At 44.2% G+C, this 16831-nt stretch overlaps 1 protein-coding gene across 9 annotated transcripts in view; it reads left to right on the top strand.

Moving 5' to 3' along the window:
- Nucleotides 1-16831, top strand: part of LOC123991381 (protein 4.1-like) — a 123366-nt gene that overhangs the window by 88202 nt on the left and 18333 nt on the right. For 7 of the 9 annotated variants that reach the window (XM_046292923.1, XM_046292924.1, XM_046292921.1 and 4 more), the window contains 4 exons: nt 2020-2919; nt 6066-6185; nt 11267-11875; nt 16676-16795. In XM_046292923.1, coding sequence (XP_046148879.1) covers nt 2020-2919; nt 6066-6185; nt 11267-11875; nt 16676-16795 — 1749 coding nt within the window. The remainder of the gene's footprint in view (nt 1-2019; nt 2920-6065; nt 6186-11266; nt 11876-16675; nt 16796-16831) is intronic. The other 2 variants (XM_046292928.1, XM_046292927.1) reach the window with 2 other exon arrangements.

Consider the following 16831-nt stretch of genomic DNA (forward strand, 5'->3'; position numbering starts at 1 on the left):
GCAACATCAATTGTTCAGAGGAGACTGTGTGAATCAGGTCTTCATGGTTCGAATTGCTGCAAAGAAACCACTACTAGAGGACACCAATAATAGGAAGAGACGTGTTTGGGCCAAGAAACACAAGCAATGGACACTAGACCAGTGAAAGTCTGTCCTTTGGTCTAATGAGTCAAAATTTGAGATTTTTGGTTCCAACCGCTGTGTCTTTGTGAGAAGCAGAGTAGGTGAACAGATGATCTCCTCATGAGTAGTTCTCACTGTGAAGCATGGAGGAGGAGGTGTGATGGTGTGGGGTTGCTTTGCTGGTGACTCTGTCAGTGATTTATTTAGAATTCAAGGCACACTTAACCAGCATGGCTGCCACAGCATTCTGCAACGATACGCCATCCTATCTGGTTTGCGCTTAGTGGGACTATCATTTGTTTTTCAACAGGACAATGACCCAACACACCTCCAGGGATAGTAAGGGCTATTTAACCAAGAAGGAGAGTGATAGAGTGCTGCATAGGATTACCTGGCCTCCACAATCAACTGACCTCAACGCAATTGAGATGGTTTGGGATGAGTTGGACCGCAGAGTAAAGAAAAAGCAGCCAACAAGTGCTCAGCATATGTGGAAACTCCTTCAAGACTGTTGTAAAAAAAAATCCAGGTGACTACCTCATGAAGCTGGTTGAGAGAATGTTTGAGAGCATGCCAAGAGTGTGCAAAGCTGTCATCAAGGCAAAGGGTGGCTATTTTGAAGAATCTTTTTGTTTAACACGTTTTTTGGTTACTACATGATCCATACGTGTTATTTCATAGTTTGGATGTCTTCATTATTATTCTACAATGTAGAAAATAGTACAAATAAAGAAAAACCCTTGAATGAGCTATACGGAGAGACCGTTTTTAACAATACACTATTAACTAACAACTGGGATACAATACATGACCAAAAGTATGTGGACACCTGCTCGTCGAACATCTCATTCCCAAATCATGGGCATTAATATGGAGTTGGTGCCCTCTTTGCAGCTATAACAGCCTCCACTCTTCTGGGAAGGGTTTTCACTATATGTTGCAACATTGCTGCAGGGACTTGCTTCCATTCAGACACAAGAGTATTAGTGAGGTTGGGCACTGATGTTGGGCGATTAGGCCTGGCTCGCAGTCGGCGTTCCAATTAATCCCTAAGGTGTTCGATGGGGTTGAGGTCAGGGCTCTGTGAATGCCAGTCAAGTGCATCCACATCGATTTCGACAAACCATTTCTGTATGGAAATCCCTTTGTGCATGGGGGGCATTGTCATGCTGAAACAGGAAAGGGCCTTCCCCAAACAGTTGCCACAGGTTTGGAAGCACAGAATCGTCTAAAATGTCATTGTATGATGTAGTGTTAAGATTTCCACTCTCTGTATCTAAGGGGCCCGAACCATGAAAAACAGCCACAGACCATTATTCCTCCTCCATCAAACTCCTCCACCAAACGATGCATTGGGGCAGGTAGCATTCTCCTGGCATCCGCCAAACCCATATTCGTCCGTTGGACTGCCAGATGGTGAAGCGTGATTCATCACCACTTCGCGGCAGAGCCGTTGTTGCTTCTAGACGTTTCCACTTCACAATAACAGGACTTACAGTTGACAGGGACAGCTGTAGCAGGGCAGAAATGAGATGAACTGACTTGTTGGAAAGGTAGCATCCTATGATGGTGCCACGTTGAAAGCCACTGAGCTCTTTAGTAAGGCTATTCTACTGCCAATGTTTGTCTATGTAGATTGAATGGCTGTGTGCTCGATTGAATATACCTGTCAGCAACGGGTGTGGCTGAAATAGTCGAATCCACTCATTTGAAAGGGCGTCCACATACTTTTGCATATATATTGTATATGTTGCTGTCTATGTTCATGCTGTTTATGATCTATGTTCCTTCAAGTCTAAAATGGCTTCCTTATTGCTCTTCCTGGGACTGCCATTGGAAGTCCTATTCCCCCATTGAACTGGCTAACCCCAGTCTTTGTATGTATCTTGTATGTAGGACTCTGACGGGTGGGTAATAGTAAGCAAAGTCCCTCCTAAGGTAGCCGAAAAGAGAAACATTGTCAACTATAAAGTTATGGCCGTCGATAACACTGTGGCTGAAGGAGCGCTCGGTGGCGCCAGAGGTGTCGTTGTCATCAAGGAGTTTGGCAAACCATACGAGAGCTTCAGCAGTGATCTAACGTCCAAGGCCGAGGAGATGGAGGAGAAGACCTACACCCTGGGCAAATCCTACGACACCATGTCAGGCAAGATCGTCACCATGACGACGCAGGCCAAAGATGGCGGGGAGGCGGCGGTAGCCGTTCCTGCGGTGTTCGCCAGGGAGCTGAAGAGGGCAGCAGACCAATCCACCACCACTGTGAAAATCATCCCGGTGTCGACTGAGTATGAGATGCCAGTGTCGGTCCACTTGAGTCTCCCGCCCATAGAGGGAATCGGACCCCCAATGATCACCATCCAGGAGGCAAGGACCCCCTCTCCATCTGAGGGAATGGGACCCTCCATGATCACCATCCAGGAGGCAAGGACCCCCTCTCCATCCGAGGGAATGGGACCCTCCATGATCACCATCCAGGAGGCCAGGACCCCCTCTCCATCCGAGCCCAGCGACGGTGGCCTGGGCGCCATGCGGACCGTAGTGTCCATCCGATCCAGCCAGGACATCACTGATGCTGCGAGAGCTGACAGCAGGAAGCAGCTACGGGAGACTTTTCTTCTGGGAGACAGGAGCACCACCCCTGTTGCGCCTCACACACCCCTCTCTCCACGGTCCCCAATGGCCAAGTCCCCAATGGCCAAGTCCCCAATGAAGATGCCCAAGCCTCAAATGGTCGATCTGCGTCTGAGCCCCAGCCCTGTGTCCTATCTTTCCAGAACCCCATCGCCCTCCAAAGTGGTAGGATGATATGAACCCCCCCCAAATACCTGAAACCCCTTCCCCCTCTCCCTAACCCTCCACTTTATCCTCAAATTACTTCCTCTTCCCCCTCTCCCTAACCTCCCACTTTACCCTCAAGTTACTCCCCCCCCCAAACCCCCACTTTATCCTCAAGCCACCTCCGCCCCAGCCTGTTTGGTCGTCTTATCCACTGCAACAAGGCTGGACCCGGCGCTGTTTTGCACTCGACTGAATGTTCATGAATGTTCATGGGAGTCTGTTTTTCCTTTCTATCGTTTGCTCTGTTTAGTTGATCCCTTTACCACTGTATTTGGTGTCATTTGTTATCTGCCTTAATCAAACCTGCTGCTCCATGGGTACTGGCATTTGTTATCTGCATGCCTTAATCAAACCTGCTGTTCCATGGGTACTGGCATTTGTTATCTGCATGCCTTAATCAAACCTGCTGCTCCATGGGTACTGGCATTTGTTATCTGCATGCCTTAATCAAACCTGCTGCTCCATGGGTACTGGCATTTGTTATCTGCATGCCTTAATCAAACCTGCTGCTCCATGGGTACTGGCATTTGTTATCTGCATGCCTTAATCAAACCTGCTGCTCCATGGGTACTGGCATTTGTTATCTGCATGCCTTAATCAAACCTGCTGTTCCATGGGTACTGGCATTTGTTATCTGCATGCCTTAATCAAACCTGCTGCTCCATGGGTACTGGCATTTGTTATCTGCATGCCTTAATCAAACCTGCTGCTCCATGGGTACTGGCATTTGTTATCTGCCTTAATCAAACCTGCTGCTCCATGGGTACTGGCATTTGTTATCTGCCTTAATCAAACCTGCTGCTCCATGGGTACTGGCATTTGTTATCTGCATGCCTTAATCAAACCTGCTGCTCCATGGGTACTGGCATTTGTTATCTGCATGCCTTAATCAAACCTGCTGCTCCATGGGTACTGGCATTTGTTATCTGCATGCCTTAATCAAACCTGCTGCTCCATGGGTACTGGCATTTGTTATCTGCATGCCTTAATCAAACCTGCTGCTCCATGGGTACTGGCATTTGTTATCTGCATGCCTTAATCAAACTTGCTGCTCCATGGGTACTGGCATTTGTTATCTGCATGCCTTAATCAAACCTGCTGCTCCATGGGTACTGGCATTTGTTATCTGCATGCCTTAATCAAACCTGCTGCTCCATGGGTACTGGCATTTGTTATCTGCATGCCTTAATCAAACCTGCTGCTCCATGGGTACTGGCATTTGTTATCTGCATGCCTTAATCAAACCTGCTGCTCCATGGGTACTGGCATTTGTTATCTGCATGCCTTAATCAAACCTGCTGCTCCATGGGTACTGGCATTTGTTATCTGCATGCCTTAATCAAACCTGCTGCTCCATGGGTACTGGCATTTGTTATCTGCATGCCTTAATCAAACCTGCTGCTCCATGGGTACTGGCATTTGTTATCTGCCTTAATCAAACCTGCTGCTCCATGGGTACTGGCATTTGTTATCTGCCTTAATCAAACCTGCTGCTCCATGGGTACTGGCATTTGTTATCTGCCTTAATCAAACTTGCTGCTCCATGGGTACTGGCATTTGTTATCTGCCTTAATCAAACCTGCTGCTCCATGGGTACTGGCATTTGTTATCTGCCTTAATCAAACCTGCTGCTCCATGGGTACTGGCATTTGTTATCTGCATGCCTTAATCAAACCTGCTGCTCCATGGGTACTGGCATTTGTTATCTGCCTTAATCAAACCTGCTGCTCCATGGGTACTGGCATTTGTTATCTGCCTTAATCAAACCTGCTGCTCCATGGGTACTGGCATTTGTTATCTGCCTTAATCAAACCTGCTGCTCCATGGGTACTGGCATTTGTTATCTGCATGCCTTAATCAAACCTGCTGCTCCATGGGTACTGGCATTTGTTATCTGCCTTAATCAAACCTGCTGCTCCATGGGTACTGGCATTTGTTATCTGCCTTAATCAAACCTGCTGCTCCATGGGTACTGGCATTTGTTATCTGCCTTAATCAAACCTGCTGCTCCATGGGTACTGGCATTTGTTATCTGCATGCCTTAATCAAACCTGCTGCTCCATGGGTACTGGCATTTGTTATCTGCCTTAATCAAACCTGCTGCTCCATGGGTACTGGCATTTGTTATCTGCATGCCTTAATCAAACCTGCTGCTCCATGGGTACTGGCATTTGTTATCTGCATGCCTTAATCAAACTTGCTGCTCCATGGGTACTGGCATTTGTTATCTGCATGCCTTAATCAAACTTGCTGCTCCATGGGTACTGGCATTTGTTATCTGCATGCCTTAATCAAACTTGCTGCTCCATGGGTACTGGCATTTGTTTACCTCTTTCATTTCGATTTGTAAATGAAAATCGTGTTTTGTTTTAAGCTGGTCTCCATGCTGCTAGCCACACCAAATGAATGCTTTCCACTATGGCTTATGGTACGGTATACTGTGGTTGGTATGACACTGATTGCTTCAGCACTGCCACTTTTACTTTGACTTCCCTGGGTTTGTGCTCTCTGACCTCTCTGCAGCTTGATCTGACATGATGATATTGGCCCTATTCATAAGAGGAGACCCTCCGACACACAAGACACTCTTGTCTGTCTCACCTATTGCTTTTATGACTGACATTCTCAAGAGAAAAACAACTCGAGTTCAGTAATTGACATGTCACAGGATGGTGTTTCTACCCATGTGCTCTGTAAAAGAAATGCATTGCTCCGAGTTGCATAGTATAGCATACAAACTGGATTAAAATAGTTGGAAACCAATTTGATGAAACCTTTGTAATTCTTGCATTGTCTTATATAAGGAAATCAATCTAGGTTGTGATTGACATAATTCTTTTTGAATACTTTAGAATAAAATTTGACAAACCCAATTTTCTCAAACCCAATCCTCTAAATTTACCTTTCTTCGCTATCAATCATCACCTCAATGCTCTTATGAATAATCCCATCCAACCCCCCGTCCCCCGAGCTTGTGTCTGGGCATTGTGTGAAAGACCTGTCTCTTTGTCTCTCCTCCTATGTACGTACAGTATCTAACTGTGTGTGTGTGTCTCTCTTCTACTCCTGTTGTGTTGACTCTCCCCATGTCTCTGTCTGCTCAGCCAAAGCCGACCTTTGAGGAGATGTCCCCGGAGCTCACCGCTCTCTTACAGTCGGCCAGAGATCAGACCAGCACGCGGGTCTGGACTGCTTCGCCTGCCTTTAGTCAGACCGTGTTTAAGGTGGCCTCTTATAACATATAGATAATATGCAACTCAACAAACGTGATGGAAGCAGTTGTAGTGCATGCATATCTGAGTTGTTAAAAGGATTTTTTAACCAGGTTATCAGGTTATACAGGTTATCATTGAGATCACATCTCTTTTGCAAAAGACCTGTTCAGTATCTGTACTGTTTGTCACTGTTGTGTTTGTTGTTGAGGAAATGTTGTCACTGTAGCCACTGTGTTGTCTGTCAGGCTTTTCTGTCCCCCGTCCTTCCTTCCTGCCGGCCATTAAAACAGTGGACAGGTTTATGAGGAGGAATGTTTTGTCTAGACAGAGGCACCACATGGTCCTGGGGCCTTATTGAGGAGGAATGGTTTGTCTAGACAGAGGCACTACATGGTCCTGGGGCCTTATTGAGGAGGAATGGTTTGTCTAGACAGAGGCACTACATGGTCCTGGGGCCTTATTGAGGAGGAATGTTTTGTCTAGACAGAGGCACTACATGGTCCTGGGGCCTTATTGAGGAGGAATGTTTTGTCTAGACAGAGGCACTACATGGTCCTGGGGCCTTATTGAGGAGAAATGGTTTGTCTAGACAGAGGCACTACATGGTCCTGGGGCCTTATTGAGGAGGAATGGTTTGTCGAGACAGAGGCACCACATGGTCCTGGGGCCTTATTGAGGAGGAATGTTTTGTCTAGACAGAGGCACCACATGGTCCTGGGGCCTTATTGAGGAGGAATGTGAGAGTGTTACCCACCCGGCATATTTGATTTTGCGACTCTTCTCCACCTTTAGGTCATTTTGATACCCGAAAGTGGGGAACAAAGCAATCATCCAATGCACAGCATGTTAAATGATTTAAACATGCATTCAGAAAGATCACATCGGTACTAACATATTAAGTAACCCTGGAAGCAGATTCTAGGTCATCCACGCAGAGTGTCTGAAAACTTGCTTTGGTGATGAAATTTCACTTCCTTATGATCTAAAATAAAAAAATTTACCAAAAGACAAATATAATTATTCATGTTCTAAATCGTTCAGTGTGGACTTTTCCTCTAACATCCAGTAATAAGCACCAAGATCTGTTGACATGGAGGTGCAGGTTTCTTAGAACTGTTGACATGGAGGTGCAGGTTTCTTATAACAACAGTTGACATAGAGGTGCAGGTTTCTTATAACAACTGTTGACATGGAGGTTCAGATTTCTTATAACAACAGTTGACATAGAGGTGCAGGTTTCTTATAACAACTGTTGACATGGAGGTGCAGGTTTCTTATAACAACAGTTGACATAGAGGTGCAGGTTTCTTATAAGTGTTGATATAGAGGTGCAGGTTTCTTATAACTGTTGACATAGAGGTGCAGGTTTCTTATAACAACTGTTGACATGGAGGTGCAGGTTTCTTATAACAACAGTTGACATAGAGGTGCAGGTTTCTTATAACAACAGTTGACATGGAGGTGCAGGTTTCTTATAACAACTGTTGACATGGAGGTGCAGGTTTCTTATAACAACTGTTGACATAGAGGTGCAGGTTTCTTATAACAACAGTTGACATAGAGGTGCAGGTTTCTTATAACAACAGTTGACATAGAGGTGCAGGTTTATTATAACTGTTGACATGGAGGTGCAGGTTTCTTATAACAACAGTTGACATAGAGGTGCAGGTTTCTTATAACAACAGTTGACATGGAGGTGCAGGTTTCTTATAACAACTGTTGACATGGAGGTGCAGGTTTCTTATAACAACTGTTGACATAGAGGTGCAGGTTTCTTATAACAACAGTTGACATAGAGGTGCAGGTTTCTTATAACAACAGTTGACATAGAGGTGCAGGTTTATTATAACAATTGTTGACATAGAGGTGCAGGTTTCTTATAACAACAGTTGACATAGAGGTGCAGGTTTCTTATAACAACAGTTGACATAGAGGTGCAGGTTTCTTATAACTGTTGACATGGAGGTGCATGTTTCTTATAACAACAGTTGACATGGAGGTGCATGTTTCTTATAACAACAGTTGACATAGAGGTGCAGGTTTCTTATAACAACAGTTGACATAGAGGTGCAGGTTTCTTATAACAACTGTTGACATAGAGGTGCAGGTTTCTTATAACAACAGTTGACATGGAGGTGCAGGTTTCTTATAACAACTGTTGACATGGAGGTGCAGGTTTCTTATAACAACTGTTGACATAGAGGTGCAGGTTTCTTATAACAACAGTTGACATAGAGGTGCAGGTTTCTTATAACAACTGTTGACATGGAGGTGCAGGTTTCTTATAACAACAGTTGACATGGAGGTGCAGGTTTCTTATAACAACTGTTGACATGGAGGTGCAGGTTTCTTATAACAACTGTTGACATAGAGGTGCAGGTTTCTTATAACAACAGTTGACATAGAGGTGCAGGTTTCTTATAACAACAGTTGACATAGAGGTGCAGGTTTATTATAACTGTTGACATGGAGGTGCAGGTTTCTTATAACAACTGTTGACATGGAGGTGCAGGTTTCTTATAACAACTGTTGACATAGAGGTGCAGGTTTCTTATAACAACAATTGACATAGAGGTGCAGGTTTCTTATAACAACAGTTGACATAGAGGTGCAGGTTTATTATAACTGTTGACATGGAGGTGCAGGTTTCTTATAACAACAGTTGACATAGAGGTGCAGGTTTCTTATAACAACAGTTGACATGGAGGTGCAGGTTTCTTATAACAACTGTTGACATGGAGGTGCAGGTTTCTTATAACAACTGTTGACATAGAGGTGCAGGTTTCTTATAACAACAGTTGACATAGAGGTGCAGGTTTCTTATAACAACAGTTGACATAGAGGTGCAGGTTTATTATAACAATTGTTGACATAGAGGTGCAGGTTTCTTATAACAACAGTTGACATAGAGGTGCAGGTTTCTTATAACAACAGTTGACATAGAGGTGCAGGTTTCTTATAACTGTTGACATGGAGGTGCATGTTTCTTATAACAACAGTTGACATGGAGGTGCAGGTTTCTTATAACAACAGTTGACATGGAGGTGCAGGTTTCTTATAACAACTGTTGACATGGAGGTGCAGGTTTCTTATAACAACTGTTGACATAGAGGTGCAGGTTTCTTATAACAACAGTTGACATAGAGGTGCAGGTTTCTTATAACAACTGTTGACATGGAGGTGCAGGTTTCTTATAACAACAGTTGACATGGAGGTGCAGGTTTCTTATAACAACTGTTGACATGGAGGTGCATGTTTCTTATAACAACAGTTGACATAGAGGTGCAGGTTTCTTATAACAACAGTTGACATGGAGGTGCAGGTTTCTTATAACAACTGTTGACATGGAGGTGCAGGTTTCTTATAACAACTGTTGACATAGAGGTGCAGGTTTCTTATAACAACAGTTGACATAGAGGTGCAGGTTTCTTATAACAACTGTTGACATGGAGGTGCAGGTTTCTTATAACAACAGTTGACATGGAGGTGCAGGTTTCTTATAACAACTGTTGACATGGAGGTGCAGGTTTCTTATAACAACTGTTGACATAGAGGTGCAGGTTTCTTATAACAACAGTTGACATAGAGGTGCAGGTTTCTTATAACAACAGTTGACATAGAGGTGCAGGTTTATTATAACTGTTGACATGGAGGTGCAGGTTTCTTATAACAACAGTTGACATAGAGGTGCAGGTTTCTTATAACAACAGTTGACATGGAGGTGCAGGTTTCTTATAACAACTGTTGACATGGAGGTGCAGGTTTCTTATAACAACTGTTGACATAGAGGTGCAGGTTTCTTATAACAACAGTTGACATAGAGGTGCAGGTTTCTTATAACAACAGTTGACATAGAGGTGCAGGTTTATTATAACAACTGTTGACATAGAGGTGCAGGTTTCTTATAACAACAGTTGACATAGAGGTGCAGGTTTCTTATAACAACAGTTGACATAGAGGTGCAGGTTTCTTATAACTGTTGACATGGAGGTGCATGTTTCTTATAACAACAGTTGACATGGAGGTGCATGTTTCTTATAACAACAGTTGACATAGAGGTGCAGGTTTCTTATAACAACAGTTGACATAGAGGTGCAGGTTTCTTATAACAACTGTTGACATAGAGGTGCAGGTTTCTTATAACAACAGTTGACATGGAGGTGCAGGTTTCTTATAACAACTGTTGACATGGAGGTGCAGGTTTCTTATAACAACTGTTGACATAGAGGTGCAGGTTTCTTATAACAACAGTTGACATAGAGGTGCAGGTTTCTTATAACAACAGTTGACATAGAGGTGCAGGTTTCTTATAACAACTGTTGACATGGAGGTGCAGGTTTCTTATAACAACAGTTGACATGGAGGTGCAGGTTTCTTATAACAACTGTTGCGGATTTTATATCTTGTGGTTGTCTTCAAAGTTGTTTCAGAGGGTCGCAAAAAAAGATAAATTAGCATGACACAAGCTGAGTTACATGTAAAAGGCTTTGAAAATGAAAAGCTTGGTTAGCACTCAGTGCTCCGTTGAAATTTATAGAGATATGCTTGTTTTTTTGTGAGAAATCTTCTAATAATAACAGGAATTTCAAATTAAAATAAAGTGTACACTAAAATATGAAAATACTACATGTCATGTCTCAAAATCAATATCTATCTTACCTCTATATTGTTTTATGTCCTGCGGATTCGAGAAGAAAGATGACCAGTTCAGGGAGAAAGTGAGCCTGTCAGGTAGCCAATAGCTTTAATTCTTGCACGGCTTCCAGCCTAGCTGACACAATGCAGTTTTCCTGATTTTTGACCCCTTTCTTCCCTCTGGCCTCCCTAATCTTAGCCATCTGACAACGGTAAAATCTCCAATGACTTTTGAATGGATTATGATAGAGACATGAGGTTTGGACCATTGGTTTTTCTTAGAAGACTAGCTGCACAATTAACATTAGTTTACTCATTGGTCAAAAGATGTGTTTTTGATGGACACCCTACAGATTCATGCTATTTTTTAATCTGCTTCCATACTACTGTAGATTCAATCCATATTGAAGGTTCAAGAAGACTGTTGGTTATGTCTTGTTTGTTTCCTTTGTTAGACAACAGAGAAGGTGGAGCGGATCGTGCTGCAGACAGAGGTGGTATCTTCCCAACAAGAAAAGGACCAGGACCAGCCTGAGTTGAAGTTGGCACAGCCAGAACAGTCTGACCACCAGCCTGACAACATGGAGAACCAGGCAGAGCATCAGACTGAGCAGGTAGAGACAGACTCACTGGAAGGGATAGAGGACGATAGGCCTCAGTCCGTGTTGGGGTTTACAGGGCTGAGCATGCATGATGACCACTCTGACGACTCAGACACACCAAGCGACACTAGTGACGCCACTAGCGTCGCCTCGGCGGGGCCGGCCCTGACTGCCGCAGCCAAGGCCACCGTGGACAAGGCTATAGGGGCGGCGGTGAAGCAGGCGGAGGCCGAGGAGAAAACTCCAGCCCCAGGCTTGGGTGGAAGCCTAGGCCTTGGGCTGGACAGTCAGTCAGAGGGAGAGGAGTCAGCAGGGTCAGTCTCAGAGGAGGAAGCGGAGAAGGAGAACAGCCAAGACTGGAGAGGGTGCTTCGTGCCCCCCTCCCCCGTGCACACCTCTCCTATTGGAGCGTCCTGGCAGAGTCTCAGTGGGGAGGTAGCTGCTGCAAGGGCTCACTCGGAGGTAACACCCCAAAGAGCCCCAAAATGTTCCCTAGTTGCCCCATTGACCTGTAGTACCTCTCCATGAGTACCCCCCTAAACTATCCTTAACTGTCCTTCCTACTTGCCTACAATAGCACTGGAAAAGCTACCCCCGTCTCATATTCCTTGTTGCCCATGCTATTTAGAAAGTGCTCAATCTGTTGCAGTCTTTCCTTCCCATTCCCCTGTAATATCACTGGAAAGATTCTCCCCAAATGATCCCAATCTTGGCCTCCCATTAGCTAGTGGTGCCAATAAGCAGGAAGCATGCAATTTATCCCAATCTTGGCCGTATTACCACAGAATCAGCTACCCAACTACCCCAGTCCTGACCCTCCTCTTTGCCAATAGTAGCAGTCAGCCAGCCTGTGCTGCTGTGTGTTCAGTGATGTGCAGGTGGGAGACTGTTTCCTGTCCCTGTTTCTTCCCACTGGGTTTTCTATTGGAAAGCATTACCATGGCCAGGCAGGCTGTACATACTGTACGCTACTGTATCTGTCAGCCAGGGAGGTATTGAAAACGGTTGAAGATTGCATAGAGTGACTTTGCATAGAGGGACTTCTTACGTGTGTGATTGTGTGTATGCAGGCCTGTGTTTCTTTCACACAGCGCCACTATAAACACTATAATATTTTCAAGCTGCACATATACACACAGTATCATAGTGGAAACGGTTTATTTCTTCCTGACTTGTTGTTGCTTTATTTCCTCAATGTTCAGATACACTGAGTATCTTAAAACATTAAGAACACCTTCCTAATATTCAGTTGCTAGAAGGCTTTAACCCGTCTCCTCTCCTTCATCTACACTGATCGAAGTGGATTTAATAAGTGACATCAATAAGGGATCATCGCTTTCACCTGGATTCACCTGGTCAGTCTATGTCATGGAAAGAGCAGCTGTTTTTAATATTTTACTCAGTGTAGTTTACCTTTGTGGCAATCATGAGCAGCAATGAAGTGGTCCTGTGTAGCTCAGTTGGTAGAGCATGGCGCTTGTAACGCCAGGGTAGTGGGTTCGATCCCCGGGACCACCCATACGTAGAATGTATGCACACATGACTGTAAGTCGCTTTGGATAAAAGCGTCTGCTAAATGGCATATATTATTATATATTATTATTATTAATATTATATTAATTAGAATGTTTTATGGACACACGTCTATGAGAAGCACAGATTGAATAGATCTGCGGTCTGTTGCAGGGTTATTGTCTATCGGTCCACAGACGTTTTCAATTATGTGAACCGTTTGAGTTTATAAATACAATCCTGCCAGGTAGACCCATTTGGCTTCCTTCTAAATGAATTAAAATGCTTCCACAATCTCACATAAGACTTACTCTGTGGTGAACTGTGATGATGCACTAAGTGTCGTAGCCTCTTTCATCATAAATAAATAAAAAAGGACTATTTATTTTATAACAACATCTCTGCTATTTGCTTTTGGGATTTTATGTTATCATTTTGATTAAATTCATTTTGATAAATTTATAAATATTCTATCAGAGAGAGGATGGTCCTCATGAACAGCCAGTCCTTCAGTACTTTCCCTTTCCTATTTCTATGACCTTTCAATTCATTCATGAATTGCTTGTGTGTCCTGTAGACAGACAGTGACAATGGAATTGTGTGCAAGCATGCAAACGTGATTGCCTGTGTGTGTGCATAAATAAATATAAGGGTGAAATCTCATTTTCTGCACCCTTTTCATTTCTCCCTCTCACTCTCTATCCTTTTCTCTCTCTCTCGCTCTCTCTCTCTTGCTCTCCCTCTCTCTATCCCTCTTTCTCCATCCATGTCTTTATTTCTTTCAATCCCTCTCTATCGCTCTTTATTTCTGTTTCTATCTCTCTCTTTCTCTCTCTCTCTCCCTCTCTCTCCATCCCTCTCTTTATTTCTGTTTCTATCTCTCTCCCTCTCTCTCCATCCCTCTCTTTATTTCTGTTTCTATCTCTCTCTCTCTCTCTCTCTCCATCCCTCTCTTTATTTATGTTTCTATCTCTCTCTCTCTCTCTCCCTCTCTCTCATCCCTCTCTTTATTTCTGTTTCTATCTCTCTCTCTCCCTCTCTCTCCATCCCTCTCTTTATTTCTGTTTCTATCTCTCTCTCTCCCTCTCTCTCCATCCCTCTCTTTATTTCTGTTTCTATCTCTCTCTCCCTCTCTCTCCATCCCTCTCTTTATTTCTGTTTCTATCTCTCTCTCCCTCTCTCTCCATCCCTCTCTTTATTTCTGTTTCTATCTCTCTCTCCCTCTCTCTCCATCCCTCTCTTTATTTCTGTTTCTATCTCTCTCTCTCCCTCTTTCTCCATCCCTCTCTTTCTTTCTGTTTCTATCTCTCTCCCTCTCTCTCCATCCCTCTCTTCATTTCTGTTTCTATCTCTCTCCCTCTCTCTCCATCCCTCTCTTTATTTCTGTTTCTATCTCTCTCTCCCTCTCTCTCCATCCCTCTCTTTATTTCTGTTTCTATCTCTCTCCCTCTCTCTCCATCCCTCTCTTTATTTCTGTTTCTCTCTCTCTCCCTCTCTCTCCATCCCTCTCTTTATTTCTGTTTCTATCTCTCTCTCCCTCTCTCTCCATCCCTCTCTTTATTTCTGTTTCTATCTCTCTCTCTCCCTCTCTCTCCATCCCTCTCTTTATTTCTCTCTCTATCCCTCCCTCTCTCTCCATCCCTCTCTTTATTTCTCTCTCTATCCCTCCCTCTCTCTCCATCCCTCTCTTTATTTCTCTCTCTATCCCTCCCTCTCTCTCCATCCCTCTCTTTATTTCTGTTTCTCTCTCTCTCCCTCTCTCTCCATCCCTCTCTTTATTTCTGTTTCTATCTCTCTCTCCCTCTCTCTCCATCCCTCTCTTTATTTCTGTTTCTATCTCTCTCTCTCTCCCTCTCTCTCCATCCCTCTCTTTATTTCTCTCTCTATCCCTCCCTCTCTCTCCATCCCTCTCTTTATTTCTCTCTCTATCCCTCCCTCTCTCTCCATCCCTCTCTTTATTTCTCTCTCTATCCCTCCCTCTCTCTCCATCCCTCTCTTTATTTCTCTCTCTATCCCTCCCTCTCTCTCCATCCCTCTCTTTATTTCTCTCTCTATCCCTCCCTCTCTCTCCATCCCTCTCTTTATTTCTCTCTCTATCCCTCCCTCTCTCTCCATCCCTCTCTTTATTTCTCTCTCTATCCCTCCCTCTCTCTCCATCCCTCTCTTTATTTCTCTCTCTATCCCTCCCTCTCTCTCCATCCCTCTCTTTATTTCTCTCTCTATCCCTCCCTCTCTCTCCATCCCTCTCTTTATTTCTCTCTCTATCCCTCCCTCTCTCTCCATCCCTCTCTTTATTTCTCTCTCTATCCCTCCCTCTCTCTCCATCCCTCTCTTTATTTCTCTCTCTATCCCTCCCTCTCTCTCCATCCCTCTCTTTATTTCTCTCTCTATCCCTCCCTCTCTCTCCATCCCTCTCTTTATTTCTCTCTCTATCCCTCTCTTTATTTCTCTCTCTATCCCTCTCTCTCCCTCTCTCTCCATCCCTCTCTTTATTTCTCTCTCTATCTCTCTCTTTATTTCTCTCTCTATCCCTCTCTCTCCCCCTCTCTCTATCTCTCTCTTTATTTCTCTCTCTATCCCTCTCTCTCCCTCTCTCTCCATCCCTCTCTTTATTTCTCTCTCTATCCCTCCCTCTCTCTCCATCCCTCTCTTTATTTCTCTCTCTATCCCTCCCTCTCTCTCCATCCCTCTCTTTATTTATCTCTCTATCCCTCCCTCTCTCTCCATCCCTCTCTTTATTTCTCTCTCTATCCCTCCCTCTCTCTCCATCCCTCTCTTTATTTCTCTCTCTATCCCTCCCTCTCTCTCCATCCCTCTCTTTATTTCTCTCTCTATCCCTCTCTTTATTTCTCTCTCTATCCCTCTCTCTCCCTCTCTCTCCATCCCTCTCTTTATTTCTCTCTCTATCTCTCTCTTTATTTCTCTCTCTATCCCTCTCTCTCCCTCTCTCTCCATCCCTCTCTTTATTTCTCTCTCTATCTCTCTCTTTATTTCTCTCTCTATCCCTCTCTCTCCCTCTCTCTCCATCCCTCTCTTTATTTCTCTCTCTATCCCTCTCTCTCGCTCTCTCTCCATCCCTCTCTTTATTTCTCTCTCTATCCCTCTCTCTCGCTCTCTCTCCATCCCTCTCTTTATTTCTCTCTCTATCCCTCCCTCTCTCTCCATCCCTCTCTTTATTTCTCTCTCTATCCCTCCCTCTCTCTCCATCCCTCTCTTTATTTCTCTCTCTATCCCTCCCTCTCTCTCCATCCCTCTCTTTATTTCTCTCTCCATCCCTCTCTTTATTTCTCTCTCTATCCCTCTCTTTATTTCTCTCTCCATCCCTCTCTTTATTTCTCTCTATCCCTCTCTTTATTTCTCTCTCTATCCCTCCCTCTCTCTCTATCCCTCTCTTTATTTCTCTCTCTATCCCTCCCTCTCTCTATCCCTCTCTTTATTTCTCTCTCTATCCCTCTCTTTATTTCTCTCTCTATCCCTCCCTCTCTCTCCATCCCTCTCTTTATTTCTCTCTCTATCCCTCCCTCTCTCTCCATCCCTCTCTTTATTTCTCTCTCCATCCCTCTCTTTATTTCTCTCTCTATCCCTCTCTTTATTTCTCTCTCCATCCCTCTCTTTATTTCTCTCTCTATCCCTCTCTTTATGTCTCTCTCTATCCCTCCCTCTCTCTCTATCCCTCTCTTTATTTCTCTCTCTATCCCTCCCTCTCTCTCTATCCCTCTCTTTATTTCTCTCTCTATCCCTCTATCTCAGTTGTTTGTGCTGGAGGCTCCAGAGGTCCTGACCTTCAACAGGGCAGACGTGGTCGATGTGACCCAGCAGGTCCCTGTAATACACACAGAAATGAAAACTGTCACATACCAGTCACTAGAGGTAAAGGCCCTCTCGTCCGACTTATGTCTCATGCTC

Source organism: Oncorhynchus gorbuscha, linkage group LG12 (genome assembly GCF_021184085.1).
Source record: "Oncorhynchus gorbuscha isolate QuinsamMale2020 ecotype Even-year linkage group LG12, OgorEven_v1.0, whole genome shotgun sequence".
NCBI classification, from domain to species: domain Eukaryota; kingdom Metazoa; phylum Chordata; class Actinopteri; order Salmoniformes; family Salmonidae; genus Oncorhynchus; species Oncorhynchus gorbuscha.